This window comes from Apiotrichum porosum (assembly GCF_003942205.1).
Source record: "Apiotrichum porosum strain DSM 27194 chromosome Unknown scaffold_5, whole genome shotgun sequence".
Taxonomy (NCBI): Eukaryota; Fungi; Basidiomycota; class Tremellomycetes; order Trichosporonales; family Trichosporonaceae; genus Apiotrichum; species Apiotrichum porosum.
In genome coordinates this window covers 942,742-969,401 of record NW_021167112.1, presented here as the reverse complement: position 1 = coordinate 969,401, position 26,660 = coordinate 942,742, and the positions used below count along the sequence as shown (strand labels likewise).

General features: G+C 62.0%; 11 protein-coding genes and 1 non-coding gene across 12 annotated transcripts; 7 read left to right on the top strand and 5 right to left on the bottom strand.

Annotated features, from left to right (window-relative positions):
* Positions 1–71: 71 nt before the first annotated feature.
* Positions 72–2,966, bottom strand: EHS24_007645 (uncharacterized protein; the record flags this gene model as incomplete). Its single annotated transcript, XM_028622991.1, has 4 exons — positions 72–1,721; positions 1,773–2,423; positions 2,489–2,602; positions 2,748–2,966. 4 exons carry the CDS (start codon positions 2,964–2,966, stop codon positions 72–74), a joined length of 2,634 nt encoding a protein of 877 aa, XP_028476884.1.
* Positions 2,967–6,447: 3,481 nt separating this feature from the next.
* On the bottom strand, positions 6,448–6,988 carry EHS24_007644 (uncharacterized protein; the record flags this gene model as incomplete). Its single annotated transcript, XM_028622990.1, has 3 exons — positions 6,448–6,556; positions 6,649–6,921; positions 6,975–6,988. 3 exons carry the CDS (start codon positions 6,986–6,988, stop codon positions 6,448–6,450), a joined length of 396 nt encoding a protein of 131 aa, XP_028476883.1.
* Positions 6,989–8,486: 1,498 nt separating this feature from the next.
* Positions 8,487–10,002, top strand: EHS24_007643 (uncharacterized protein; the record flags this gene model as incomplete). Its single annotated transcript, XM_028622989.1, has 5 exons — positions 8,487–8,543; positions 8,602–8,649; positions 8,689–8,839; positions 8,899–9,392; positions 9,442–10,002. 5 exons carry the CDS (start codon positions 8,487–8,489, stop codon positions 10,000–10,002), a joined length of 1,311 nt encoding a protein of 436 aa, XP_028476882.1.
* A 451-nt stretch (positions 10,003–10,453) lies between these two features.
* Positions 10,454–13,373, top strand: EHS24_007642 (uncharacterized protein; the record flags this gene model as incomplete). Its single annotated transcript, XM_028622988.1, has 6 exons — positions 10,454–10,569; positions 10,643–11,451; positions 11,502–12,545; positions 12,589–12,963; positions 13,021–13,297; positions 13,370–13,373. 6 exons carry the CDS (start codon positions 10,454–10,456, stop codon positions 13,371–13,373), a joined length of 2,625 nt encoding a protein of 874 aa, XP_028476881.1.
* Positions 13,374–13,688: 315 nt separating this feature from the next.
* Positions 13,689–15,260, bottom strand: EHS24_007641 (uncharacterized protein; the record flags this gene model as incomplete). The annotated part of the gene is made up of 4 exons (XM_028622987.1): positions 13,689–14,058; positions 14,209–14,497; positions 14,812–14,977; positions 15,201–15,260. The coding sequence occupies 4 exons, from the start codon at positions 15,258–15,260 to the stop codon at positions 13,689–13,691; spliced, it is 885 nt and encodes a 294-aa protein (XP_028476880.1).
* A 537-nt stretch (positions 15,261–15,797) lies between these two features.
* EHS24_007640 (uncharacterized protein) lies at positions 15,798–16,772 on the top strand (the record flags this gene model as incomplete). Its single annotated transcript, XM_028622986.1, has 3 exons — positions 15,798–16,039; positions 16,080–16,185; positions 16,251–16,772. The coding sequence occupies 3 exons, from the start codon at positions 15,798–15,800 to the stop codon at positions 16,770–16,772; spliced, it is 870 nt and encodes a 289-aa protein (XP_028476879.1).
* Positions 16,773–17,553: 781 nt separating this feature from the next.
* On the bottom strand, positions 17,554–18,585 carry EHS24_007639 (uncharacterized protein; the record flags this gene model as incomplete). The annotated part of the gene is made up of 6 exons (XM_028622985.1): positions 17,554–17,780; positions 17,836–18,008; positions 18,061–18,088; positions 18,156–18,236; positions 18,274–18,301; positions 18,361–18,585. The coding sequence occupies 6 exons, from the start codon at positions 18,583–18,585 to the stop codon at positions 17,554–17,556; spliced, it is 762 nt and encodes a 253-aa protein (XP_028476878.1).
* A 1,223-nt stretch (positions 18,586–19,808) lies between these two features.
* YPT1 (GTP-binding protein of the rab) lies at positions 19,809–21,912 on the top strand (the record flags this gene model as incomplete). Its single annotated transcript, XM_028622984.1, has 5 exons — positions 19,809–19,844; positions 20,034–20,186; positions 21,373–21,427; positions 21,477–21,753; positions 21,813–21,912. The coding sequence occupies 5 exons, from the start codon at positions 19,809–19,811 to the stop codon at positions 21,910–21,912; spliced, it is 621 nt and encodes a 206-aa protein (XP_028476877.1).
* Positions 21,913–22,728: 816 nt separating this feature from the next.
* On the bottom strand, positions 22,729–23,352 carry EHS24_007637 (uncharacterized protein; the record flags this gene model as incomplete). Its single annotated transcript, XM_028622983.1, has 2 exons — positions 22,729–23,243; positions 23,295–23,352. 2 exons carry the CDS (start codon positions 23,350–23,352, stop codon positions 22,729–22,731), a joined length of 573 nt encoding a protein of 190 aa, XP_028476876.1.
* Positions 23,353–23,692: 340 nt separating this feature from the next.
* Positions 23,693–24,242, top strand: EHS24_007636 (uncharacterized protein; the record flags this gene model as incomplete). The annotated part of the gene is made up of 2 exons (XM_028622982.1): positions 23,693–23,804; positions 23,854–24,242. 2 exons carry the CDS (start codon positions 23,693–23,695, stop codon positions 24,240–24,242), a joined length of 501 nt encoding a protein of 166 aa, XP_028476875.1.
* A 537-nt stretch (positions 24,243–24,779) lies between these two features.
* Positions 24,780–25,397, top strand: EHS24_007635 (uncharacterized protein; the record flags this gene model as incomplete). The annotated part of the gene is made up of 2 exons (XM_028622981.1): positions 24,780–24,894; positions 24,952–25,397. The coding sequence occupies 2 exons, from the start codon at positions 24,780–24,782 to the stop codon at positions 25,395–25,397; spliced, it is 561 nt and encodes a 186-aa protein (XP_028476874.1).
* Positions 25,398–25,813: 416 nt separating this feature from the next.
* Positions 25,814–25,915, top strand: EHS24_007634. Its single transcript has one exon. It is a non-coding gene; the product is annotated as a tRNA-Met (tRNA).
* Positions 25,916–26,660: the final 745 nt, after the last annotated feature.

Sequence of the window (26,660 nt, the reverse complement as noted above, 5' to 3'; positions counted from 1 at the left end):
GTCATCCCGTTCCCTGCCTGCCTGCTCCGACGATCCGACGATCCGACGCTCCGACGCTCCGACGCTCGGCGCTAGCGGAACGGGAACCCGCCATTGTCCGTGAGCGTAAAGTCGTCCCAGAAGCCCTCGAGGTTGAAGCCGAGGTTGACGTCTGCGCCATCAAAGAGGTTATGGGGCACCTGCGAGAGATCAAACAGCGTGCCGTCGCCCGTGAGGCCCGACATGCCGGCGCCGGCGCCGGCCCCAGCCAGGTCCATGCCCAGGTTACCCGCGCCGCCGGCCATGACGCCGAGCCCCGCCGCGAGGTTCATGGGCAGCGGGTCGCGTACCTCTGGCGTGTGGCTTGGTTCCGGCGACTGGAAGCGCGAGGGGACGGCACTCTGGTCGCTGAGCTCGGTGAGGCGGCGCGTGAGCAGTCGCAGCATCGTGCCGTACCGGTACGCGGCGTGGTCCTTGTCGGGACACGCGAGGAGGAGGGCGGCGCACACGCGTTCGACGAGGTCGGCCGTCTTGGTCGTGTCGGCCTTGCCCACGGCGCCAGAGTATGCGGCCTTGAGCGCAAACGTGCCCGAGTAGGCGAAATTGATGAGGTACCGCGAGGGCAGGTACCGCAGGACACCCGCGTGGCCCAGCCGCAGGCAAATGTTGAGAATGTCGTGGCTGGCCTCGATGGACTCGTAGATGAACAGCGCGTCGGGCGACGTCGCCGACCCGCGGGGGAAGATGGTCGTGAGCCCCGTCCGGCCCAGGTCGCGCTCGTGCTCTGCACGCTCCGACGCGCGCTGGACGTGCGCCTGGAACGCAAACGACGACACGTACAGCCGGACAAAGTGGTACGTGCACCACGTGAGCTCGCGCACGCTGTCGAGGTGCCACACCTTGTCTGCCCATGCGCACTGGAACGATTCCAGCGCGCGCCGGAAGTGGTCGAGAAACTTGAAGTACTCGCCCTTGCGCACCAGCTGCGAGGTACGCGCGGGTGTCGAAAACAAAATGTCATGCGCGTTGGTCATGATCTGCGTGAGCTCCATGTGCGCCTGCATCATGGCTGCCGAGTCGTTTGTGTCGATCGGCCCCGCCGGTGACGGCGCGTTGGTCGATGGCGTGTCGGCCTGCTGCATCATGTATGGGAAGTTGAGCCGTGCGGCAGCCTCGCCCGTTTGTGAGATATCCGAGACGCCCTGGAAACACAGTGCTGGCCCACGACTCCAGAACGCCAGACCTGTACGCAGGCCGAGCGTGCGGTCAAAGAGGTAGCACCACGTCCAGACGCCGCGAGCGCGCTCAATGTCGGCATTGGGGTGCGGGCCCGGGTCATCCTCGAGCGCCATCTGGTCCAGTCCAATACCGTACGCTGCGCGGATGGCCGTGCCCGTCAGCGCCCACGACCGCCGGTTCTCGACACCGTGCAGGCCGCGGCCCTCGGTCGTGGGTCCCGTCATGTCCGCAGCTGCTCCGCTGAGAGAGTCCCGTGGCAGGTTCTCAGCGAGAATGAGCACACCCTCGACGAACCCGACGCTCGGTTGCAGGCCCGCGGCCGCATAGTCTGTCAGCGTCTCGCGGACGAGCGCGTACGTCTTGTCGTGCACGTCCTTCATCCCCGGGTCCGGGTGGTGGCGGGACGCGACGCAGACAATGGCACATAGCAGGAACGGGTCGTTGTGCGCAAACGACGCCAGCTGCGCCTTGCTGTGGGGTATCCGCGCAGTTTGGACGACGGGCTAAAGTGGGGATGGTCAGCTGGAGGTCGTGCGTGCAGACAGAAAACATACAAGGACAGGGTGGTGGTGTGTAAAGAACACATTCACGAGCAATCCCAGCCGTGACTCGTCCAGCACGCCGCGCTTGACGAGGATGAAATCCGCCAGACTCTGCTGCTCGCCCACGGCAAACGCGACGCGCTTGCTCTTCTCCCGCGGCGCCTCGTCGCCGCGCACGGCGTCTGCACCGGGCTCGCCGTCGCCGTCCGCGTCTGTGGCTGCCTTGGCGAGAATTTCCAGCGCGTCCGTCTCGTTGCTAAAGCTCGCCACGACAATGCGGCGCGTCGCGTCCGGCTCGCCGTGGTGCCGCCTGCGGCGGATGTGGTGTGGGGAATTGGTCGAGCCCGACAGCCCGCTTGACGACGACGTGAGCGCCGAGGGCGGGTCGAAGAGCGGGGACAGCTTGGGTTCGGCAGCGTGCATGCCCATGCTTGGTGCGTCGCCCCACTGCGGTGGACGGGCAGTCCCAACGCCGTTGTACCCGCTGCGGGGTCGCTGGAAGGCGAGCTCGTCGTCCACCTGCCCCGGCATCTGCGGCCGGCCGTGCTGCATCAGCCCACCAAACGCTGCCAAGGGAGCACTCGGCGCTGGCCCTCCACCGCCAGTGGCCGGGTAGACCTCGGGCTTGACGTCGTCGTCGTTGAGCGCCTTTCTGCGGCGTTTCTGCAGGCGTGTCAGCGTGCGGCTGCTCTACAAACCGACTCGCGCAGCAGCACTGTGGTACGCACACTTGGGAGGAACACGCAGTTCCGCTGTTCGCGCCGACACCGCGTGCACGGTGGTTCAGAGGGGGCGTTGACGTCGCCGAGGTCGCACTTGGCTTTACGCAGGCGGCAGTGGACCTGGGGCTAGTCAGCAACAACACAGGGGGTGGGGAGGGCCACTGCGGGCGGGGCGGATGTCCGAACCGGGGATCCGGAAACAGCACCACCGACCAGCAGTAGCCACACACCAAGCAGCGTCTCTCAGCTCTCTGGCCACACTCACACAAGCACGGTAGCCTCGCTTCGGCACTCGATCGTCCTCCTTGCGTTTCCCTGCGGTCCCGCCAGCGCCATTGCCGTGGACGCCCTCCGAGACATAGCTGTCGTCGCCGTCCATCTCCTCTCTCAGCGAGTGCGCGGCTGCGGAACTGGCGGCCACGAGCTCGTGCATGCTCGATCCGGGCGGCGGGGAGAGACGTGAGGGCGGATGGGAGAGGCGCATTGGGTGGTGATCTGAGTTTGGCCGCGAAACGTCGGTGGTGGTAGGTGTTGGGGGCCGAGGTTTGACGTGGTTACCCCAGCAGTGATCCGTCGGTCCGACAGCGAGAGAGCGGCGACGGGGGGACTGGCTGTAATCGGGGACGAGGACTAGGGCAGGCGTGGTCGATCAACGTTATTGTGTAGAGGCAGTGGTAGCGAGGATGCAAGCGATCTGCTACAGAGTGCAAGAAGGTCAAGAGTGGAAACAACAAGGCGGATGGCGGGGCTCAACATGGCAACCGGCCGCTCCATCCCACGCGGGGGCGGCAAAGCGGCAGGAAACGGTCAACGGCCCGGGATCTCTGCTTACGTAAAGCATTAGCGTTGGGACTTTTTTTCTTTCTTCTTCCTTGTCTTCCTTTTCCCAATTCACATCCACCTCTGTTACCTATGCATCTAAAAGCAGCCGCACAACGGCGCTAGACCCTCCACTGTCACCTTTGCCCACCGGCCACTGGCGCTCCCCCCGCGCCGCGCGCCGGGGTGATGGCTGCGTGACCTGATCGATGGATCCTGGGGTGGTGGAGGACGCACACACGGGAAGCGGCGGCAAGTGGCGGCGCGCTCCCAACTCTCCGAACGCCGCGTCCTGCTGCAATTCAGTTACATTGCGCTGGGGTCTCCGGGCCGAGCACCCGGACGCCGCGCGGGGGTCCGCTCCAGACGCGCAGACGCGCAGCACATGAAGGGTGTGAGAGCGTGGAATCTGTGCATCTGTGGAGAAGCTGTGAGCGTGGCCTGAGACGTTTTGGCGACCAGTCGCGCGCGGCTATAACCGAGATGCCGAGGGCCGACGACAACCGTCGGCGGCGTCCACCCCGCGCTTGGTGTCTGGTGACCACGTCGATACAATCGACTCCACCTTGCAAGCAATGTATGCATATGGCGTCGAGGCAGCGAGAGTAGATGCGGTCTCTTTCCAACGACATTGGCCTGCGTGCCGCCCATACGGCCTTCATCGTCGCCGCGCTCGCCGCTGGTTACGACAAAACAACCGATCCCCAACGTCCTCTGATCCTCTGGCTTCTCCCGTGCCACACTCGAGATTGCATCTCGGTGTACACAGCAACGTGCTGCACATCGACGTTACAGCTGTTGTCCATCTTGACAGGCCTCCTCTGTCTCCACATCCTCTTTGCTCAGTCCCCGCAGCTCGCCCGCGTCGGTAGGTATCCCAGGTACAGCCCAGACGGCCGAAACCGTCATTCATAGTGTGGCTTCGGCGGAGACACCTGTGTGTGGGAGACACCGACACCGGTACCGACACTGACGCCGCCAGCGGGGCGTTGGAGGTGACAGCCGTCGTAGACAGCATGGGCCTGTGCCCTCGCGGTTCGGCTTGGACCAGCTGGCCGCTGGCCGTCGACGGATGGCTGCTGACGCTGGTTGCTTGCCTCTGGGGGCCGCACAAGCAAGCAGGGAGTGGCAGTACGAGCAGTGTGCGTCTACCTGTCTGCATGCCCGCCTCTCGACCTCGTGCTATCGCCGTTCCGGACGCCATGACGTCTAGTTACATACTGTACACTACATGCCTCCCCCAAGCCCTGGATCGCGCGGTCGAGGGCACACACACACACACTCACAGAGACACACACACGATACAGTTTTGACCGAACCCACCGATGCACCGAAAACGTAACTGTTAATAAGCTGTTAATAACAGGGTAGCCGATGCGCAGCGCGGCGCAGCATTGTTCAGTACACACCATCCCATCCCAGCCGAGCCCTCCCTCGCCTGCTGCAGCCAGCCGACCGAGCGAGGGCGATAGGGATGTGTCCGGTGCCGGACGCCGGAGGCCGGTGGACGGAAGTCGCGGTGGCTGTGTGGTGGTGGTTGTCACTGTCTGTCTGCGTGTACTGGTCGCGAAGTGTTGTGCTGGTGGCCACCATGAGAGGCTCGCCCGACGTCCCCGTCCTCTCGCTCCTGCAATTCTCGTGGCCTGTGGCCTGCGCTCGTCTGTTGTGGATCAACCGGGCTGGCTATACACGTCTGTTGCTCGATTCTGCACACGTTTGTTGCTCTTGTCCAGTATGGCCAGTGTCCCTCCCTGCCTGCCTGCCTGCCTGCCTGCCTGCCTGCGCCAAGCCGTTGTCAGTAGTCAATTGTCATCGATCGATCAACAACACGCCACACACACACCACAACCCCGGTATTTTAAGGGGTGGCTGCCCATGGCGTGGCGTCGCGGGGTGTTGTGGAGGGAGGAGAGAGAGAACCGTGGATATCTGACGATACAAAAGCATGGACATGGAGCCTCTGCATGCTCTGCACGCACATGTTTTCGGTTTCGCAGCATGCACCCCAGCCATTGCGACGTTTTCGTCGTCGACAAACCCACCGGCCACTGGCCACGGGGGTCGTGACGGCCCGCCGGAGCCATATTGGACGGACCAGGGGCAGGAACACTCACACGCACGCTCGCACTCTCTCACACACGCACGCACGCGCGTATGCGCGCGCGTTAAGCTCACCCAACGCGTCTCGTTGCTGCCTCCCGTCGCTGGAGTCTGACGACGGACGCGCGCGTCGTGCACGACGACTGTCAAAAAACCTGCCAACTCGCAACGACGCAAAAACGTTAGTTGGTGGATGGTGTCATGGGGTTAGTGATCAGTGATCACTACTCTAAGTACTCTACCGCCCATGTGCGCCAAATGTCACTTGTTTGGTTCCCAGCGTCATCGGCGACCCTTAGTACAGGGATGGGGGCTCTGAGCGCAGGGACCCCTCTCACACAACTGGCAGCACACCTCGCCCCTCTCCCTCCTGGCGGTTCACCGACAGGACACATGCAGGACAACAGGATAACAGCAGGCCGAGCAGAGCCGCTGCACACCGAAAACACGGAACACGGCGAGGGCCGGCGACGAGGGTGTTCGAAAAGGGGGGGCGTACATTTCTTTGAGCGTACATTTTACAGGAGGAGACGTGGCGAGGCGAGAGGCGAATGAATGAAAATGGGGGATGGGTTTGGGGTTACGATACGATCCGGCGGTACAGGCTGGTTTGCGGGTTGCTGGGATGTAACGGGTAGGTCCGGGGATCCGGGGCGTGTGCGTTGGGATGGTTGAGGGACTCTGGTCTCTGGTCTCTCTCTGCTGGGTGCGAGGGAGGGGCCAGTGCCAGCGGCGACAGCAGCGACGAGCATGGGCATGGGGTGGCATGTGGCGTGGGTCCGAGCGAAACGCGGCGCGAGTGGGACAGTGTGTGTCCGAGCAGGCGTGAGCGTCACGCTGGGCGTCGCGCCACCGCGGTGGGTGAGCGCCGTCTGGTCTGCGTCAGCGAGTCCGAGAAAGGTATCGGTGAAGAGGTGGGAGTGGAGAGTGCGGGAGTGCGGATAACGAGGTAGAGGGGCATGACCAGAATGGGTAACAAACCAGTTACCCAACTCCGCGGTCCGTGGGACCCGGTGCCGGCAAGCGAGCAACAGGGGCGTCTTTACTCACCACTGCGGGGGGGCTTGCTGGACACGGCTGAGACGCTCCTCGGCGGCCTTGATCTGGGCCTCGAGAGCAGCGAGCTCGTTCTCGAGGTGCGGGATAAGGCTCCGCCTGGGTGTGGATGTCAGCGAGGGGGCGTTGTCGTCGGGAGTGACTGTCGGCGGGGAACCGTTGGCGATCGGGATAGAGACCAGAATACACACCTCTTCTCCAGCTTGAGCTCGAGCTCGCGGACCTCGGCAGCGTCCTGCTTGTCCTTGACGCCGTTGCTGTTGACACGTGCGCTGGCACTGGCGTCGCCGAGGGGCTGCTCCTCTGCGACGCGGCCTAGGCTGAATGCGCCAACTGCAGCGGGGGCGGAGGGGCGAGCTCCGTTGGGGGTTCCGCCGACGACTGCGTCCATGAGGCTGGAGGTGGATGTGTTTGGGAGGTTTGGGAGGAGGAAGTTTGCGCCTGCAGGCTGGAGGTGTGTACGCCTGGGGTGGGGAGTGAGTATGGTGCGTGTGTGTGGGGTGTGAGGGAGACGTACTGGGCAGTGTCCATGGTGGGGGGGAGGGTGTGAGAGGGGGAGTGTGTTTGATATATATGAGATGTGGAGAGTAGTGCGTTGGAAGAGGGAGGACGAGTGAAAGGTTGTTGTGCCAGAGAGTGCTGTGCTGTGGGCTGTGGGCTGTGGGCTGTGGGCTTTGCTGTGGGGGGAGAGAGAGTGGATGTGAATTGAATGGGAGGACGGAAGCAAGGCGAAAGACAAGGGGGGGTGACGACACGGGAGCTGGCCAGCTGGAGAGGAGACGACGACACTTGCCATGTTGGGAGACACACCCCCCCCCCCCCCCGCCCCTTGTTCCAGAGTCTGTACATTGCAACGGATGACGGCAACACGCGCCAGGAGGACTGGGGGCATATACCCCCCCGTCTCTGTCTGCAAAAGCTTTCCACACTCTCTGTCTGTCTCTCTCTCTGGATCTGTGTGCAAATGCACTGTGCGCTGCTTTCGCCCATGCCCAGACGCCAGACGCGTGTTGCTACGTTGCTGTCTCCGCCAGTCGTCCATTCAACGCATTCAGCGCGCGCGCGCGTAGAGCGCGCGCACACCAAACGCCACTGCCGTCATGGCCTGCACACAGAGTCAGCACACGTTAAACGGTGTTTCACCGCCACGCGAGCACCAGGGGGTTTCGAATCCAACCCCGTCCGGGCGTCCTCGTCGTCGTGGGTGTGTGTCTTTTGCATTCTTGCGGTCTTGCGTGTCTCATCTCATCCCAGAACAGTACTCCACAGCAATTCTAGCACAGTATACCCATACTGCTCTTTCGGCCTGTAACCCAACAGCCAGCTAGCCAGCGTGCTGCACACGTATCCACTGGCCACTGGGCGCAGTGTGCCACCGAGGACAAACTCACGGTGTTGGCAACAGACCAGTGGCCCAAGCTCTTGACGGGTGGGCCAGCTCACACGATCACACGAGCTTCTCGACGTCTGTCCGTCTGGACGCGTGCGCCCCCCAGGTCACACCCTCTCTCGTCCCCTACGCAGGTCGATCTGTCCCTCACGGGCGCGTCCCCTTGCTCTGCATGCACACGCGCTCTCTTTTAGTCTCTTCACTTGAGAGTCTTCTCTGATCTCTGATCTCTGCTAGCTGATCAGCCCAGTAGGCTCACTGCCACGCCCAGAACAACAACAGGACCCATGTAAGGATGCTGTAGCGTCCACGGGCCGGGCGGCTCGAGTGCTCACTTGGATTAATGCCCCCCGCGCCCACTCGTCCACAATGATGCTTTTGCTTCTTCTCGGCGGCTGTCGTCGTCCAAGAGACTACAGAGCCGTCGTGGGCACAACCGTATGGCAACGACGCTGTAGGAGCAGCAGCAGCAGCAGCAGGCGAAGCCATGTACGCTATAAGCCGACTCACCCCCAGCTTCCCACCCTTTCCCTCCCAACGCGCACCTCTCTCTCTCTCTCTCCACCACCTCTTCCCCTCTCACACCAAGTCAATACCTACTCACTCTTTCCTCGCTTCCTTCCATCCCCAATCGTCACTATGCTCATGACACAGTTCGACATTGATGATCTCGCCGTGGCCATGTTGGGCACCCAGGTGAGCCCGCAGGCCACAGAGCTACGGTCCGCATTACACTGTAGCTCACTTCATCCAGAAGGCCTTCCCTAACAACGCCTTCTCCATGCCTACTACTAACCTGGACGTGAGTCCTGACGCTGCTCGTCGTGTTGACACTTGAAAGCCCTACACCCCTCCCATGCTCGTCCGCCAGCAATACCCACCCAACCTCAACCTCGGCGCCAGCCACGCGCTTGTCTGTGGCACTGAAACCGTCGCCGGCCTTGAAAGCCTTGTTACACCTTTTACTGGTCCATTTGTACCCACTCATGTCTGTGAGTTGTTTTAATCCCAAGGATGGCCGTTGTGCTTGGTATCAAAGCTCATCCCACAGACTCCTATTCGCCTCGCCTTGTCACGAGCACTAGCATGTCACCTACGACGTCGACGTCGAGCATGGGCTCGTGCATCGACCCTTCCTTTCTCACTGTGGCCAGCCTGCCCCCCTCACCGATCCACGACCCGCGCTCGCCCATCAAGACTGAGCACGGCGACCGCCTGATGCTTCCCCAGGCGGAACGTGTGCCAAGCTCTTCCAGCTCGGTCCCCTCGAGTCTTCCAGACTGCAAGTACTGGACGTGCCCCCCAAAGGGCGGCGACACGGACCGTGAGCAAGGACCTTTGGCAACGGACCACGACGAGGACGGCCCCAAGCCATACTGGCTGGCGACCCCCTTTGGCACGCCGCACATCACCCCACCCACCACCCCTCCTCCCCTTGTCAAGGATTCATCGCCGTACACGGATCCACCACCCACTCCTCCCACGGCCCAGGTCGTCACGCCTACCAAGAAGCGTGCGGCCACGTCGCTCCCCAAGTTGTCCCCCGTGAGTTGTCCTATCCTCATTGCTGATGTTACTCATCTAACCTCATCAGAACAACAAGTGCACCACCACTACCCCTCCTACCAGTCCTACTCCCAGCATCACGACCAACATGGCCCACTACTCTGCGGGTGTCTACTACGAGAGCGAGGACGAGCTCCAGGACGAGGACGTCTCCGACTACACCCCGCCGCCTCCCAAGCCCACCAAGGCCACCCCTACCAAGCGTGTCCGCAAGGCCCCTACCCCTTCACCCCCGCCGCCTCCTGCGCGCAGCAGCAAGTCCAAGTCGTCGGCGCACACCAAGGCGTCGTCGTCGTCGGCGACGCGCCCCAAGCCCAAGTCGGCCTCGTGGATTGCCCGCGCCGGCGAGCGCCGCATGGCCCAGAACCGCTCCGCCCAGTTCAAGTACCGCAACAAGAACAAGAGGCTCGAGGAGCTCGTAAGTGCTGAACACATGTGCCTTTCGCTCAACTCGCAGCGCTTCGAGTTCTCGGCCGACGTCGGCTCGGCGGTCACCCAGCTCAACCGCGGCGAAATCACGCCCTCCAAGGCCATGCAGGCCATCTCGTCCGCCTGCTCCAGGTACGAGCAGGACACTGCGAGTGAGTAGTTTTTGCCATCCTTCCACAGCTGGGTGTCGGCTGACCCTCGAGTGACCTGCCGCACCGCTGGCGACAAGCTCCAGCAGGCCATCGCCGAGCGCCTCTGAGGCGGCCGGCCTCTCTCGTCCAGTCCAGTCCAGTCCCCGTCTCCGCGCCCCTCCATGTTCCACTCGTACGCCCCCTTGAGCGCGTTGTTTAGACATTGTATTGTACATCCACCACTGTCCATACCTCGTATCCGTACCACCTGTGTTCCTACCGCCCTCCTCGCCGTTGTCTTGCCGCCGTTGTGTCCATGGAGAAGGCTGTTAGTTGTCGCCGCCAAAGGATGCCACATGTGAAGCGACGGAACCAAATCTGCATCCCATTCCCTTCTCCACTTGCACTGACCGCGGCGAGATTCAACCACTCTTGTCCATCTACAACTCTCCTTCGGCATCACTACCTACGGATTCCTCAATGGTCGACGTCCACACGCCAGTTAACGGCGACAGCGCCGAGCAGGCCGAGACCTCGCGCGATGGCCTGAGGCGGATGCAGCGCCTCACCGACGCGAGCCGGTCCCGTACCAATCCGTGAGTTGGAGGTGGTCTTTGGATCTTTCCGATCCACACCTTCTCTACACAACCTGTACTCACGGCGCCGCAGCTACTCGACCGCATTCAACCCCCTCACGTCGTCGCTCATCTACCCGCCATCGGGCACGGGCACGCACCACGTCATCACGTCCGTGTTCGCCGACACCCCGCCGCGACCGCTGCCCTTCCCGCCTGTCCTCTCCAGTTCGGGCCTGCTGTCCCTCTCGCCCGACGGCGCCTGGATGGTCGGGTACCACAGCGCGCCGAGCCTGGCCATGCACGGTGGGCCCGTGTTCAATGGCGACCTCTTTGTGTTCTCGTCCCAGATCCTCGACTCGGGGATGACCATGGGCCAGTTCATGCCCGCGGCCACGTTCCCCATTGGCGTAACCACGCCGCTGTCCGGCATCTACCTCTACCCGCCGCGCACGCGGCTCGGCCCCGGTGGCCAGCGCGCCGCGCCGGCACTGGGACCCGCCCCGCCGCCGGGGTATGCCGCGTCCAAGTCGCGCGGCCCGACGTGCCTCTTCATGACGGCCGACGTGCTGTATTTCCTCCATCCGCATCCCGTGCCAGCGACGGTGGTGCTCGACACGCAGTCGAGCGCGGCTGTCCCCGGCGAATCAATCTCGGCGGCCGGAGGCAGCGACGCGGCGCCGCTCAACTGGACGATCAACGCGCTGAAGTGTCCCCTCGGGTCGCGGTCCTATACGGACCTCTCGAGCACCGCGCAGGTGGCGCCGTTGCCGGCGTTTGGCGCCCAGCGGGGCTGGTTCGGCATGGTCGGCGGCAGCGACGGTGTATGGGCCGCCGTGGAGAAGGACGGCGAGGTGCAAGTGATTCGAGTGGACATTGGGCTTGACGCAAACAACATGCCATGTGAGCAGCGTCAATTCGGGCCGACTCCCAGCAAAACTAACGCTCTCCAGACATGTCGACGACCCCGCTGCCTGCGCTCCCGCGCCCGCAGGTCCCACCGTTTGCCGACTCAACGGCCGTGTTCGAGTCGCACCTGCAGGACCTCGTCTTCGTCCCGCTCAAGGACCACGGTGTGATGAATGGCTCGGCCGACGATAACAAGAACGACGACGGCGCCATCGGCTGTGTGCTCGTCTACCGCGACGTGGACGACACCATCCCTCCGTCGCGCTGCCGTATGCGCTTTGAGCTCGTCGAGATCCGCCAGCGGCCCGTCACTGTCGTGGACGGGTTCAAGGACCTTGGATCGGGCGACGACGCCGCCTCGCCACTCGACTGGCTGCCGTCGCCGACGGCCCGACGCACCGCCATGTCGCCCGAGGGCACAAACATTCTCTCGCTGACGCCGCTCCCGGACGTGCCGCCGCACACCCTCGCCCTCGCGCTCGTCTCCAGCCCCACAGGCCTGTCGCTCACACACGTCAACCTCGTGCCTCCGTCCGAGGCCTCTGATAAAGATGCCGACGGCGCCACCCGCTGGCCCGCGCTCGTGGGCGAAGAGTGTCCCCTGGACATGTGCCTGGTCCTCGCGGATGTCGTTGCAACACCCTCGCAGGGTACACGGCGCGGCGAGATGGGCCTTGTCGCGATCTTTGGCGGCTCGCGCCCGCGCCTTGTCCCATCCCCGCGACTGGGTGCGGCCGCCCACCCCGTCGAGACGGTCAAGCACGTCGCCGAGCGCGCCGCGCGCTCCATCGAGCTGGCCGTCGTCCAAGGTGTGGACTGGAGCGACTCTGTGCGCGCGGCGTTTGCGACCGTGCCTCGTGGCGAGGCCGGTGACCTGGCGTCGGCCATCCTCGACAAGGCGCTCAGCCTCTTCATCCAGCATTCGCGCAGCTACGTCCCGCACATTCTCCGCCTGCAAGTCGCCGTGTGGGCGCTGGCCGAGGACCCGCGCATGCAGGTCGCGGCCGAGCTCATCCGTCTCGGCGAGGCCGGGCAGATCATGTATCTCTGCGGTGACGAGCGCGACGGCGTCATCTCGTTTGATCTCGGTAAGCTACACAACGTTCTTTTAGAGCTAACACCCATCCGCAGACTCGGTGTGGAACCTCGTCGACATCTTTGAGTTTGCCCTCGGCGCCCTGGGCGGTATATTCCGGGATGCCGTCGCCGAAAAGGCCAGCGCCGAGTGGTCGCCCGGTGAACCGCGCACCGAGGGTTCCACGCGCGTCCTGTACCTCATCCACCCGCTCCTGCGACGTATCCTCGTCCGCCTCGTCGCCCTTCTCGCCGCGTTTGCGAAATTCGTCGCCAACCTCGACCGGCCCATCCGGCCCCCCGACTCTGCCTTCCTCATCACGCGCTCGGCGCCCGCCAGCGCCGTCGCTGCTGCGAGGGTACAGGACGCGCTCGTGCGCGAGGGCGTCGACCTCGCGCTGTGGGGCGACGTCCTCGCGGCATTGAACAAGGGTGAGTCCCGGGTCCTTCCCTGCCATGTTGAATTCTCCACTGACGCGCGGCACGCAGCCCCACGGCCCAACGACGCCGACACCGTCGCGTCCTTGCTCAAACTCGACCTGGCACCCATCGCCACCCTCCTCCCGCCCTTACTGGCGTCCCTGCCCACCCCGTCGTCGCTGTTCACGTACCCTACCCCAAGCCCGGAACGCGACGGCGCGACGTGCGCCGTCATTGGCGACATGCCCACGGCGCACTGCGACCGGTGCGGCGCGCGGACGGTGCTGCACGTCCACAACGTGATGCGCGGCGGCGTGCCGTCGCCATGGAGCGCGTGGCGGCGGACGTGGGTCAGCGGGTGTATGTGTGGTGGAACTTGGGTGCGGACCCAGCTCGAGGCGCCGGCGGGGATGAGGAGGTGAGACGAGGTGAGCCGCGAGCGCAGCGAGCGGGCAGGCGAGACCCAGAGGCAGAGCGGGCAAGTGCACCGGCCAGAGCCCAGCCAGAGCCCAACCGGAGCGCCAGCCTGAGCCACAGTCCCGCGCCTACAGCTAGACTATACTTTGCAGAGGAGCCGTGTTTAATGTATCTACATGCCATCCATCACATGCTACCCACCCTGCGAGCTGAAAAAAAACATGGGGGGAATGGGAAAGTGAAAGTGGTCTCGCCACAGGATCACAGTCCTCGCCAGCCAGCAACCTCACGCTAAGCACGCCACACCACTGTCGCCAACTCTACGCGCCGAACCGGCGCGCACGCTCGTACGCGCGCATCTCCTCGTCGAGCTGCGCCTGCGTCTTGACCTGGGGCTGGGCCGGAGCCTGGGGCTGAGCCTGAGACTTGACGTTACCCACTGCGGGCCTGTCGACATCCATCTTTCCGCCGGCGTCGGCCTTTGCGCGCGCGACCTTTGCGGCACCTGCGCCGCGGCCGGCGCCCGTCTTCTTCGTCTTGGCCTTGGCCTTGGACGCGGCGGACGGGGTCGGGGGCTTGGCCCGGCCGCCGCCGCCGCCGGCGGTCTTGGTCGGGGACGCCTTCTGGGTCGCCTTGGTCTTTGCCAGGCGCGAGAGGAGGGCGTCGCCTGGTGTCGAGGGCTTTTTCAGGCTGAACAGGAGGGGAAGAGTGTCAGCGGCAGTGACAATGACAGTGGTAGCGGTAGTGGGGTGGTAAGGAGACGGAGACGGAGCGCCCAGCTGTGCGCACGAGTGATGCCGCAGCTCGCTGCCTCGCTCGTCGGCGGCGAACGCTACTCACAGCTTCTGCCTCTCCTTCTCGCCGGCTTTGCCAGCCTTGCCCAGGCGCGAGAGCAGCTGGATACCGGGGGGCTTGGCTTCGGCACCGCTGCTTCCGCCAGCCGCGGCCTTGCGGCCCTGCTGCCTGCCGCCCTGCTGCTGCTGCTGCTGAGCCTGCTGCATGGCCAGCTGGGCAGGCTTGGCGGGCGCGCCGAGCTTGGGGATAATGCGCTGCGCGACCGACTTGGGTGGCGCAACGGACGGGTGGGCGTGCGTCTTGGGGAGGACGTGGTGCACCGCGAGAGAGTGGGCTGGGTGTGTCAGTGGCTCCAAGGACGGTGGAACACCTTTGCGCGACTGGTAGGACGAAGGACATGGCTGTCACAACTGTCAGACACAGCCACGATCATCTGGCGAGGGAGCAAGGTGCCAGCTGCAGCAACAGTTTTGGGCAGCTGGCCCACTCCGTCCATGGTCCCAGTGAATAGCCAACAGCTGGACTGTCCCACCGGCCAGATCAGGGGAGGAAGACACTTGTCCAGCTGGCAACAGGCCCATGTCCCTTCCAGCTGGCCGTCTTCCTCTTCCCGCGCTGAACCAAAGTCAACCCGCACTCGCTACTCACATCCGTCAATGACCTGGCCCGAGTACTGCAGCCTCACGCGCTCGGCATCCGCGTCGCTGCCGACCTCGACGAGGAACGTGCCGAGAAACTTGCCCGCGCTGTTGTGCAGCGCCGTCACGGCCACCGAGGCGGCGGGGAGGCGCGTCGGGTCGGCGGTGAGGAGCTCCTGGGCGGGGGGTGTCAGTGAGGGGACGCGGTTGGTAAGCTGGTAAGAGGGAAGAGAAGGGAAGAGTGAGATCCGGTGACGGGGTACTAAACTGCCACGCGCGACCAGGATGGTGGAGGTGAGGAGAGGACGAGGACAAGGAACATGGAGAAGACAGGGCGGCGCGCGCGCGGCAACATGTTGTCGCGACTAGACCTTCCTTTAAGGGGACAGCTTCACTCACGGCGAGATCGGGCTCGCGCACGTCGAGCGGGAGACCCGAGAACAGGAGGACGGAGGGCATGGCGCGTTTCGCGTCGGTGTCGTGGGTGGTGGAGATGTGATGGCAAGAGACACCCAGTTGGAAGGTTGCTCGAATCTCGACGAGATGAGCGGCGAGGCACAACAAACAGGTAGAAATATGTTACGTAATTGATTCCTGGTTCGATTTTCCGTGACAGCGCTGGCCGCTGGCCGCCTCACGCTATACGTTCTATCGACTGTTTGAAAGGAATCCTACACCGGGCCAGTGGTACCTGGAAAGAGACAGGGACTGGCGACTATTTTGCCGCCGCGCGTCACGGTGTACTGTACGCGTGGGCAGTGAGTGCCGAGTGTAGTGTCATATACTGTGACTGGCTGGTAGCCAGCGCCTGTGAGCGCGCTCTGACATATGCCTGTTGGCTTGCGGCTCGCGAGTATCCGTGAAAGTGAAAGGCTGAAGAGGTCAAGACAGTCAGCCGTTAGCAACAGTATTCGATTACAATGGTGTTGCCACCATCACCAGCGTGCATTCACACTCAACAGACCACTCACTCACTCACCCCACTCACTCGCCAGCATGGGTGGTCCTCCGCGCCGCCAGCCCGTCTTTCCCGCACCCGTCCGCCGCTTCCCACGCTCCAACTGGGACGGCGTTCTCTTCTCGTTCCATCCCATCCCGCGCGGCATGCTGGACGCCAAGGCCCGCGTCGCAGCCCGCGCCGCCAGCCAGCGCTGGCAGGCGGCCTTTGACACGGACGACATTGGCACACTCGACGCCGTTGATTTCGCAGTCGCCGTCTTTGACGTAGCCTCGCACATGTACGTTGCGCTGCCTCTACCCCAGCTGACCCTTCTTCAGGAAGGACCACATGCCGGCCGTTATGAAACAGCTCGGTCGTCGAGTGGCGACGCCCGACGCATGGCGCACGCTGACCGACGAGCTCATCCGGCGTGCATTCAGCATTGTAGGTTGTGGCCCGCTTCTGCTGATGGTCCTGGGGTGGTGCTGTTACTGATCCCTCGTCCTCAGGCGTGCAAGGCAGTCAGCGCGCGCTTCCCTGCCTTTGAGCTGCCGACGCTAGCCGACGTTCGCCTGTTCGCTCGTGGCGCGATGGACAGTGTCTGGAAGGAGGGAATCGACTCGTGGGGGATGTTGCATCGGCACGGTTACGACGAGACCCGCTTCACCGACCAGTACATGCCCGACCCGGTCTCGCTGCCCCCGCGGGCGTTCACGGTCGTCAGCTACGACCTCGAAGACGACCCACTGGCCGAGGACAAGAAGCTCGTCTGGTTTATTGACGCCGACGGCAAGATTGTTGAAGAGTGCTTGGGCCGGGACCTGCCTCGCCCAGTCACACCACCACTAGCTCACACTGCCAAGCAGCAGCAGCCCACCCCCACTGTTGATGTGCAGACCTCACCGCACACGACGTCGTCATCACCTTCATTGTCATCAAACTCTGCGTCGTTGCCCAGTGACGAGGACATTGCTTCCCCGACCCCCTTCCAGCACCAGTCTCCTCTGAGCCCGCCACACTTGTATCGCTGAGCGCGACAGGAACACGCTCTCCTCGTTGTGTATATACTGTTTGTTTGTATTCATGCCACTGCTTCTGTTTGTACTGTGGCTCGTCAGCGGCCAGCGCCAGTCCGCCCAACTGATCGTTCACTGGAGGTGTCCGAGACGGCGATGGCGAGGTTGGAGGTGCCAAAGCTGACGCTGTGGTCCCCTGCCCATGTCGCGTCCTCAGGCGAGCCTTCTGGACCCGCTTGGCCCGTGGTGTTGGTGATGGCGGTCGCATCGGATGCGGCCAACCTTCAAGGGCGACTCGCTCCGGCGCGATACGAGCCATGTACGCGTTCCCCGCAAGGGCTGCGAACAGGGACTGAGGGTGTTGGTCGAAGACGGTTACCGCTGGGTCAGGTCACCATACAGCGAGATACAGCTTCGCCCGCACACAGGAGGCAGAGTGGCAGCGCCCACACGCCACGACAGAACCGCCACACCGGCAGCCAACTCGTCGTAGCATGCGCTATCCATGTCTATGCTGTCTAGCTGTCTAGCTATTCTAGGTAATCTAATGGTGATTGATATACAACCCATCTTCCAAGCAGGATCGCCCGCGATACAAAGGCTGAAGTGGCAGTGGCGGCGGCATGACCGAGACGGGCCGCCCGGGTGACCGGCCGTGTGCGTCCCGGAATGGGGAAAGGAGACATGGTGAGAGAGGGTTGGGGGCATGCGTCGCCGGTGACAGGCGCGATGCACATGCACCCCGCTGCCGCTGGGGACCGCGCCGGGGCCAGCGTACGAGCAAGCTGCGAGGAGCTTACCAGCCCATACGCGTGCCCACGCCCGTGGCACCGCCGCCCTCGGCGTTCTGAATGCGGTCCTTGCGGGCCTGCGCCTTGTCGACGCTGGCCTGCGCGGCGGCAACGTGGGCGAGATGGCCCTCCTCGGCCTCCTCCTCGGCCTGGGCAACGGCGAGGTCAGCCTGTGCGGCGGCCAGGCGCTTGTTGTTGATGTTGTTCTGGTACGACAGGAAGATGTTCCAGCCTAGCGCGGGGAGTCAGCATCGCACAACGTCAAGAGGCTGGTGGTGGGTACGTACCAAGACCAACAGTCTGCTGCACTGCCAGACGGTGGGGGAGGGGAACGATGGTAAAGTTGACGATCTGCGTGGGGGCGAACACGCACACGCTCTTCATGTAGCTGGTGACAAAGGCCATCTCGACCTTGGCCTTGACCTCTGAGGGGCTCTTGCCCTCCATGACACCGTTGGAACTCCAGAACACTGTCGTTAGTTACACTGAGGGCCGATGATTTTGCAACTCACTGGACACAATGAACGGTCCCCACAGACACTGGTCGAGTGCCAGTCGCACAGCCAGGGCTGACGTCAGCTAACTGCCCGGGAGGAACAAAGCTCACTCTTAAACTTGGAAGCATATTTGATCTTGTCAAGCCAGCCGAGCCATGTGTGTGCGAGAGGTGCAAAGATCAAGCCGCCGTCTGGATCGTTAGCAACCACCTGCCACTTATAACGAACAGCAAGTAAGGCGCAGTGCGCGGGTCGGCTGTGAAGGGGTCAGCACAAGCACCTTCCTTGGCAGCAGCAGCAGCAGGCTCCACTCACGTCCCATGGCAGCACACGGTCCTTGTCGCTCTCGCCAGGTTCCAGCGATGGCGCGCCAAACCTCCGTCCCTCGATGCCAAACTGGGCGATCGTGTCGCCAAAGGCGAAGAGCGTGCCCGAGGTGATCATCTTGGTCCTCAGCGGCCTCAAGCTGAGCTGGCGGAGGTAGGCGGCCCAGACGCGGCCGAACGCGCTCGTGGGCGCGGCGATGGCGGCGGCGGTCATCGTTGGTGCAGTGGGGGAGAGGGTATGTGGAGAAGATGGAGGGGGAGGGGGGGAAGGGGGGCAGGTCGTGTCGAAACGTAGATAGATTAAAGATTAAGGCCGTACGCGTTCGCCTGGTCGGTCGCCTCTCGCTTGATCGCTTGGAAAACAAAAACAAATATTTGATTCTCGGTGTTCGGCTCGACTCGACCGACTTTACAACAGATCTCTCTCGCTCTGAAATTCGATAAGCCGATCGCTTCCGTGGATCCGTAGGGGGGCCGGCGCATTCCGTCATGTCACGTGGAATTGGCTCCGCTGGCACACTGCCACTGTAACAATTGCCGCGGGATTATTGGGTGAGGCTGTTTTGGTGTCAGGCTGACTGTGTTGGACGTGTGAGGCTGACGTAATGTGGCCCGCTGTGGGCTCCCTTTTGTGAGAGCGAGAGGGGCGCCTGTGCCACCCTGTGCGCGCGGGTGTGGGCGGCGTGGGCTGGGCGCGCGGCCGTGGGCTGGGTGGGTGTGCTGTGCACCATAGGTGTGTCGTTGTCATCCCACCTTCCCTCCATCTGCAACCCAAACCCATCCCACACCTCCCGTCTACACCACCACCCACCTCCTCCTCCCTCTTGCCTATCTCACCCCACACATATACGGCAGAGATACCCCCCTCTTCTTACCCTCTCTTAATCCACGTGAGTACACGCTCCCTCTGGGGCCGCAATGCATCGACCCAGCCCCCCGCGCGCGCGCAGCGAGGCGATGCCCAGACGCGCAACACATACCCCAACACACCTTGCACAATGCTGACGCTGTTCGCGTCTACGCCCTTTGTCTTCTCCCACGCCGTATCCCCCTCCTCGCCGCTCCTTCCACAACACCTCTCCCCCATCCGCTCGCGTCACGAACCCCCCACCTTGGTCCCCTCTGCGCTCAACCCATCCGCCCCCTTCGCGTCACCTTGCCACCCAAACCGCCTGGGCTCCACATCCACGCCACCCACATCGACATCACTTCGCACGATCGTCGCCCGCTGCCATCGTTCATCTCTGCCGCCCTCCTCGTGCACAACCTTCCCTTGGGATCCTCACTTGTCTCTTGCCTTATCGTCAACACCATCCACGCTATTTGACACGCCCCCCCATCACCTCCGTTCTTCCCGGCATCCCCCTTGTCGTCTCCAACAACACCTGCCGCTTCCGTCGGTCCACCCTCCAGCACCTAGACCATTAGCCCTCCATCATGACCGCAACTGCCGAGTACGACTACCTCTTCAAGGTGAGTTGCAGTGTACAGTGACGAGGCCAGTACACGCTCGAGACAGCCAAGCACGCCTCTGGCGCCAGCCAGCACAGGGGTGATGGCTTGTGCCGTTGGTCGCGTGCGAGTTGGCGCAATCACCGGCGGCCATGACGCTCCGCAGCCTCGTTCTCGTTACAGCGTGTCTCCTTGCTAACATTCGCGCAGCTTCTCCTCATCGGTGACTCGGGTGTCGGCAAGTCCTGTCTGCTCCTCCGATTCGCCGACGACACCTACACCGAGAGCTACATCTCGACCATTGGTGTCGATTTCAAGATCCGTACCATTGACCTCGAGGGCAAGACCGTCAAGCTCCAGATCGTGCGTCGGCTCATCCCCCCGCGCACTCAGCGTCCTCTTAAACCCTTTTGCTGACCCCGCATCTTCCTCTCTCAACTCGACCCCCTCAACTCTCTTCTTTTCATCTCGAACTCTTCCGGTCCCGTCCCCCTCCCTCCCTTCCCTGCCCCCGTTTCTCCTTTCCTCTCGTCTCGTCATCCTGTCTCGTGCCGCCCTTGACCCTCCTCCCCTCCGGACTGACTGACCTGGTGCGCTGCTGCGTTTTTCCTTGTCTGCTCGGTTCCTCGGCCCTCGCCTCTGTTGCGCCATCTCCAACTGTTGCGTTCTCGCGTCCGTGCGCTCCGTAACCGTTCGCCCTGGCTGCACTTCAAAACTCCCCTTGGTCTCACTGGTGCTCGTCAATTCGTCGCTGTCGTCCATTCGTCATCTTGTGTGCGGTGCTGTCATCGGTGTGGGGCGCGTCTGTTGCGTTTGCTCGTCGTCTCTGGCGCTTTTCGTGACTGTCCGGCTTTCAACAACCTCGCATTTACCGGTCTCATCGTCTCAACCGCAATTCGCCTCTGGCGTTTCTGCTTCACTGCGCCAAATGGCTTTCACCTGCGTCATTCACCTTGCTGCCCGTCAACTCCAAAACCCTCCCAAAACCGTCCACTCACCTCGAACATGTTCGCGCTGCGGTTGCACTCTGACCTTCTTGGGTTCTGGCTGCTCTCGTCGTCTTGTTCGCTGGTACATACGACTCGTACGTCGGACGCTGTGGTCGTCTCGATCGTCGTCTTCCTCGTGGCTGTCAACTCGGTTCCGTTTTTGGTGCACTTTCCGTTGCGGTTTCCTCGTCAATTTGGGTTCACCTCACTGCCGTCAATCGTTCGTGTTGTTTTGCGTCAATCGTTCGTCAATCTGGTCCAACTCGCCAACATCTTGTCACGTTGCATTCGCTCCGCCCTGGCTGCAATCAACTGTCAATCTCTCTCTGCCCCTCTGCGCGAACGGCTCCGCCCGAACGTTGCAACTCACCTGAAACTCCACCTCGTCCGCCTATGAATTCGGCGCGTGTTGTGTTTTTTTTGGTAATCTTTCGTACGCGTCCTCCCCTCTCTCGGTCCACCAAACAAACGGACCTCCACAATCCCATTCTCCCATCACTTCACTATTCCTCCTCCGCAAACCGCCCTGCCCCCTATCCTCCTATTCTTCGTACGAACAGTGGGACACTGCCGGCCAGGAGCGTTTCCGTACCATCACCTCGTCCTACTACCGCGGTAAGTGCAGCTAAGGGGGAAGGTTTCAGCCGCTGACGCTTGTCTTCAGGAGCCCACGGTATCATTGTCGTGTACGACGTCACCGACAGCGACACTTTCGCCAACGTCAAGCAGTGGCTGCAGGAGATTGACCGCTATGCCGTCGAGGGCGTGAACAAGCTGCTGGTTGGCAACAAGTCGGACCTCGCGACCAAGAAGGTGGTCGACTACAACACTGCCAAGGCGTTCGCCGACGAGCTCGGCATCCCCTTCCTCGAGACCTCGGCCAAGAACGCCACCAACGTCGAGCAGGCCTTCCTGACCATGTCCAAGCAGATCAAGGACCGGTGAGTGGATGAACCTGCCTATCTAGCTGGACGCCTCTTTACTGACCCAATTCCCCCAGCATGGGCTCCAACTCGATGGCCTCGGGACCGGGCGGCAAGTCGACGATCAAGGGCCTTGGCCAGAACGTCGAGCAGAAGGCTGCGGGCGGATGCTGCTAAGCGGCTCTCCCCTCTCACCCACCGATCCCGACCCAGACAAGATGAACCTTTCTGCGACGGCCGGAGAGACCAGAGAGTGGCGGGCCAGCGACGTGACGTTGGCGCGGGCGGTGTCTTAGAGTAAAGGGGGGTGTGTTGGAGTGGGGCCATATCTTTTTACCGCCCTGTTTTTCTTCGTTCTCACCTCGTCTGAGGCGATTATATGGCGCGTCTTTGTATATACGAATGTGAACGCCTGATTCATAGCTGGAGCGGGGGAACGAGGTGGTGCTTGGAGGGTGGTACAATGCCCGCCCACAGCTTGGCCAAGGCCACAGACCCAGAGATCCAGAGAGCTTCCCATTGTCGACGCAACGTGCGCGTCGACCCAGGTGCCACACACATCTGCCACACCACGGGCTTCTTTCATTTCCGGCCTCCATAGCTTCGAGATGTACACACACACACACCTCTTCGAATAACGCTCTCTCTCGTCACGGCCGTGTCATCGGATGTGCCTCACGCGCATTCATTCAACCACAGCAGGTGCGCGGATGGCAGTCCTATTCTCCTCCACTGGGCTTTGGCGTCAGACCTCACTGGATCTCTGCCTGCCTGCCAGAATGCCCCATTGAGGATAGATAGATACAACGCATACCATGCCGTACCTCCCACTCAGCCTGCATAGATACACTTTGCCCAACCGTCTATCCGTCCCACGGCCCAAACATATCCCATATCCCCAAAAATGACGTTTCGATGGCCTTGCTTTTTCGGTCTTTTCCACTCGTTTGTTGTTATTTCCCGAAAACGAGCTCGCTCGCTCTCCTCCGTCCCTCAAACGGGCAGCGACTCCATGCCCATGCACGCGTCAACCCTCCCCATCGCCGCCGCCACCTCTTTCTCCAGCACACCCACACGCCCAAGGGACGCGGCACACAGCCCATGTGCCGAATCGACAAAGCTCGCGAGCGCGCGGTTAACGGCGAGGACGCGGGCGTGCACCAGCGCGTCGTGGGCTTGGGTGTAGGTGTGCGTGCTGTCTGAATCTGGGCTGTGGGTGTGGCTGTGGCTGGGGCTGTGGCGTGTCGTCATTTGGGCAATGGCGTGCTGGAAGGCCATGACCATGGCTGCAAAGTGCCACTGGGTGGCCTTGTAGGGTATGTAGTGGTTGACGGAACGCTGGGTGGCGAGGACGCGGTGCAGCGTTTCTGTGAGCGACGGCTTGTCGTCGGGCGGGACGCGCGGGTCATCGAGACGCTTGAGCGCGACGAGAGCGGCGTCGAGGTCGGCGCGGTGCGTGTGGAGGAGGGCGATGCGCTCGTGGATTGTCTTGGAGAGGTAGGAGAGGACTGGGGGAGCGTGTGAGTGAAAAAAAGGCAAGGCAGGAGGAGGGGACGTACCCTGCAGCTCGTTGTGTTTGAGCGTGCTGAGCATAAAGGGCAGGGGAACGTCGGCCATGTCGGCGATGAACTGGTACACCACCTCGATCTCTGCCGGGTCACGGCGGCACGGGATGGGTGGTGGGGCAATGCCATGTCTTTGATATCGTGTGTGTGAGGAAGTGAAGAAGCAAGTTGTAATGCAGAGGCAAGAGAGGAGGATGTACCTTGTGTGCAGCGGCCAGCAGCGCCCGGTAGAAATTGGCAGAATGATGGTCGTGGATGTGGGCCCACACTGATCGCCCCGCACAGCTGCACCATTAGTGCGCCATCCCACGCACAAGCATCCGCGTTAACGACCAACAGGAGCAGTGTTACTTCTGCTGTTGCCCACTCCCTCTGCGAACACCTCATACACAATGGGCAACTGCAACCACACTCCAACCGATGGCCTCGAGGCCCTGTGCCACTTCCTCTGCCAAGTCGACCCCTACAGCCTCATTGACGAGGTCAAGGTCCAAGGCCCTTCTCGTGAGTCCCAACCACACGCATAGAACGACGCCTCCTGACCTCGCTCCAGTCCTCTTGGGTGCGGAAACTGTTATCGACGACCGCGCCACTCTCCTCCGCGACATCTGTACCCGCATCGACGCGTTCACGATCAACCTCGTCGCACTGGCCGAACCCAAGGTCCCTCTTGCCTACGCGCCCGACGTGTCTGCGATGGACGCCGAATTCAGGAAGATCGATACCGTCGTCGTCGCCTATGACAGCTGCCTCTCGCTGGAAGCATTTGAGGCCTTGTGGGAGGACTGCGCTGCCGTGACTCGCAAGATGATTGCCGACATGACGTCTGCGTCGGCCAAGGTGGAATCGGCCGCCATACTCGAGTTTATCGAGGGCGGCGTCGCCGTTGCCACGACCGCTAGAACTCGTCTCGAGCCGCTTCAGCTGGAGATGAAGACCTAGTCCAGCGCGCTTGCCGAGCACATCCTGCAAACGGCGGAAACTCTCAAGGACGCGCGTCGCTCGGCTTTCTAAGAACGCTCTCCAAGTGCTGGAACGGCACGGCCCTGGCGCGACGTTCCGCCAAGGTGGTTCAATAGGAAAAGACTCTATGGGGTCAGCAAGTGAAGTTACATGGTTCCACTGGACAGCATATGTGATATGAATGCGCAATGAGACTTTACTTGGTGTCCGGTGCGGAGTGAGGGAAAAGGACGGTTCCGGTACAAGTTGGTGGCGGATGGGTGCAACTTGGGTAGACAACTCGGTAGTCAGACGCCGTCTGCATACAAGCTGCTCTGCACCTGTCGTGCAGTAGTGTAGTGCCAGACACAAACGGTGGGGGAACATGTGCGCCCAGCGATGCATATTGGGGCACAAGGGATGCCTGTTGGAGGCGCCCAAGTGGAGCACGTTCCCCTCGTCGTCAGCGACCACCCAAGGCATTTCATTCACTTCCACCCACTCTTCTCTGTTCGCTCAGTATTGGGTCCAACCACTATGGCCGCGACCACCTCTGGAGATGGCCTCAAGGTCCTCTTCGACTTTTTCGCTCGCTTTCCCGAGATTCCGATCCACGAACGCACCAGGCGTGTCATTGCTGAAGGTCCTACCCGTGGGTCTCGGGTCGCGCTCCTACTCCGTCTGCTTGGAACCACTGACGCATAGACAGTCCTCACCGGTGCCGAGAAGGCCGACAAAGAACGTCCCGCCCAGCTCAAGAACTGCTGCGACTGCATCGACGTCTTTGAACCCAACTATGAGCTCCTCGCCGACCCAAACACGCCCCACCACCTAAAGCCAGACGTCTATGCCATGGACCTCGAGATTGCCCAGATCGAGGCGTTTGTCAACGGCTACACGACCCTGGCCGAGATGGAGAGGTGTTTCATCGATTTCATCCACGCTGTCCACGTTTCTCGCGCCACCCTCGCTGTACACGGAAACCCCACCGTCCTCGCGCGCGACGTTACGGCTGCGATGGACCTCGCCGCACGCGCGCTCACGACCATCACCCCTGCCAAAGCGTCTGTCGAGGCTCTCGAAAAGGAGCTCAACACCAAGGCTGAGAGGCTCTACCGCCGCATGCAGGAGATGGCTTCCAAGAAGACTGTGTGATCCGTTGTCGAGGGTCTTCGTGGCCGTTCGAGCTCGACTTATCGGCGTGATGCGCGGCCGTCCTACGTACATTGCTTGAGTGGAGGAGATGTGATTCAGACGTTGTAAATACGACTCCCTGGAGAGACAGCTGGGACGGAAGCATGCCCAGCATGAGCGACAATCTAAGCGAAGGCCTGTTGAAGCTGCGACCGGAGGCGGAAGCGCGGTGCCACAGATGAGGCAGATGCCACCTCTGCCCCTCCCTCTCAACAAAGCCCCTTTTGCACCGAGCTGCAGATGGTACTTCCTGTCAGATGGAATCCCTCCCCTTTCCCCCTGCATGCACGCGACCCAGCCATGCTTGCCTGGAGAGGTATGCAGGCATCGGAATTCACTCAGAACAAAGAACAGGCGGCGGAGAAACGATCGTGTGCGCTTCTATCGTCTAGATGGTTAGGACGTAGGTCTCATATGAACAGTGTGAGCTCGAATCTCGAGTACATCCTGCAACCAGAGTTCGAGTCTCTGTGGAGGCACACAGGCAACACGAGGTGACTCGTGCGCCCATCCTTTTGGCATTGGGGATGCTTGGAAGCATAGGGAGGCTTGGAATGGTCGTGGAGGATGGCTGTGGGCGGCGGCGGAGTGGTGGATTGGTGGCGTGATCCTAAAGTGCAGTGCCACTTTCACGATTGTCATACCTCCGGAAGCGAACCCTGGCTAGTATTGTATTCCAGTATCTTTGGTATTCACTCGCTTTCAATGCTGCAGGACCTCCCCGGGCCCACAAGCCCTTATCTTCCTGACAGCCTGCCACTATGGACCCCTGGCTTGGGCATAACATGGATGGTGTTGCACACTTACGTCGCTCCAACACTGCAGCGTTCCGTGCTAGTTCTGATAGGCGTGAAGGCCCGGGACAGCAATGCACAGGGTGCCTTTTACATGTAACAAGGGCTTGGATCCCTAGTACAGACTTGGGGGCCCGTCCTTGCCCCGATTGCATTCACAGTGATCATCACTTCTACAAGTCTGTGTGAGGCAAAGCTTGGAATCCGATTTGTTTGGATGGGGCACCCCCCCAGGTGGTTCTATTGACAGGCACGCTGGCGCATTGAATTCACGTCCTGTGCATGGATGCTACTGCCCACAGCGCATGACCGTACGTTCAGCTACGGCTATCACGTTGCCTTTCCAAACCCGCTGTCGGACATCAACCTGGACTACCATGTTCGACGACGAGAATGACGCTTGTTTCTCTGGATTCTTCACAGTTGCCAT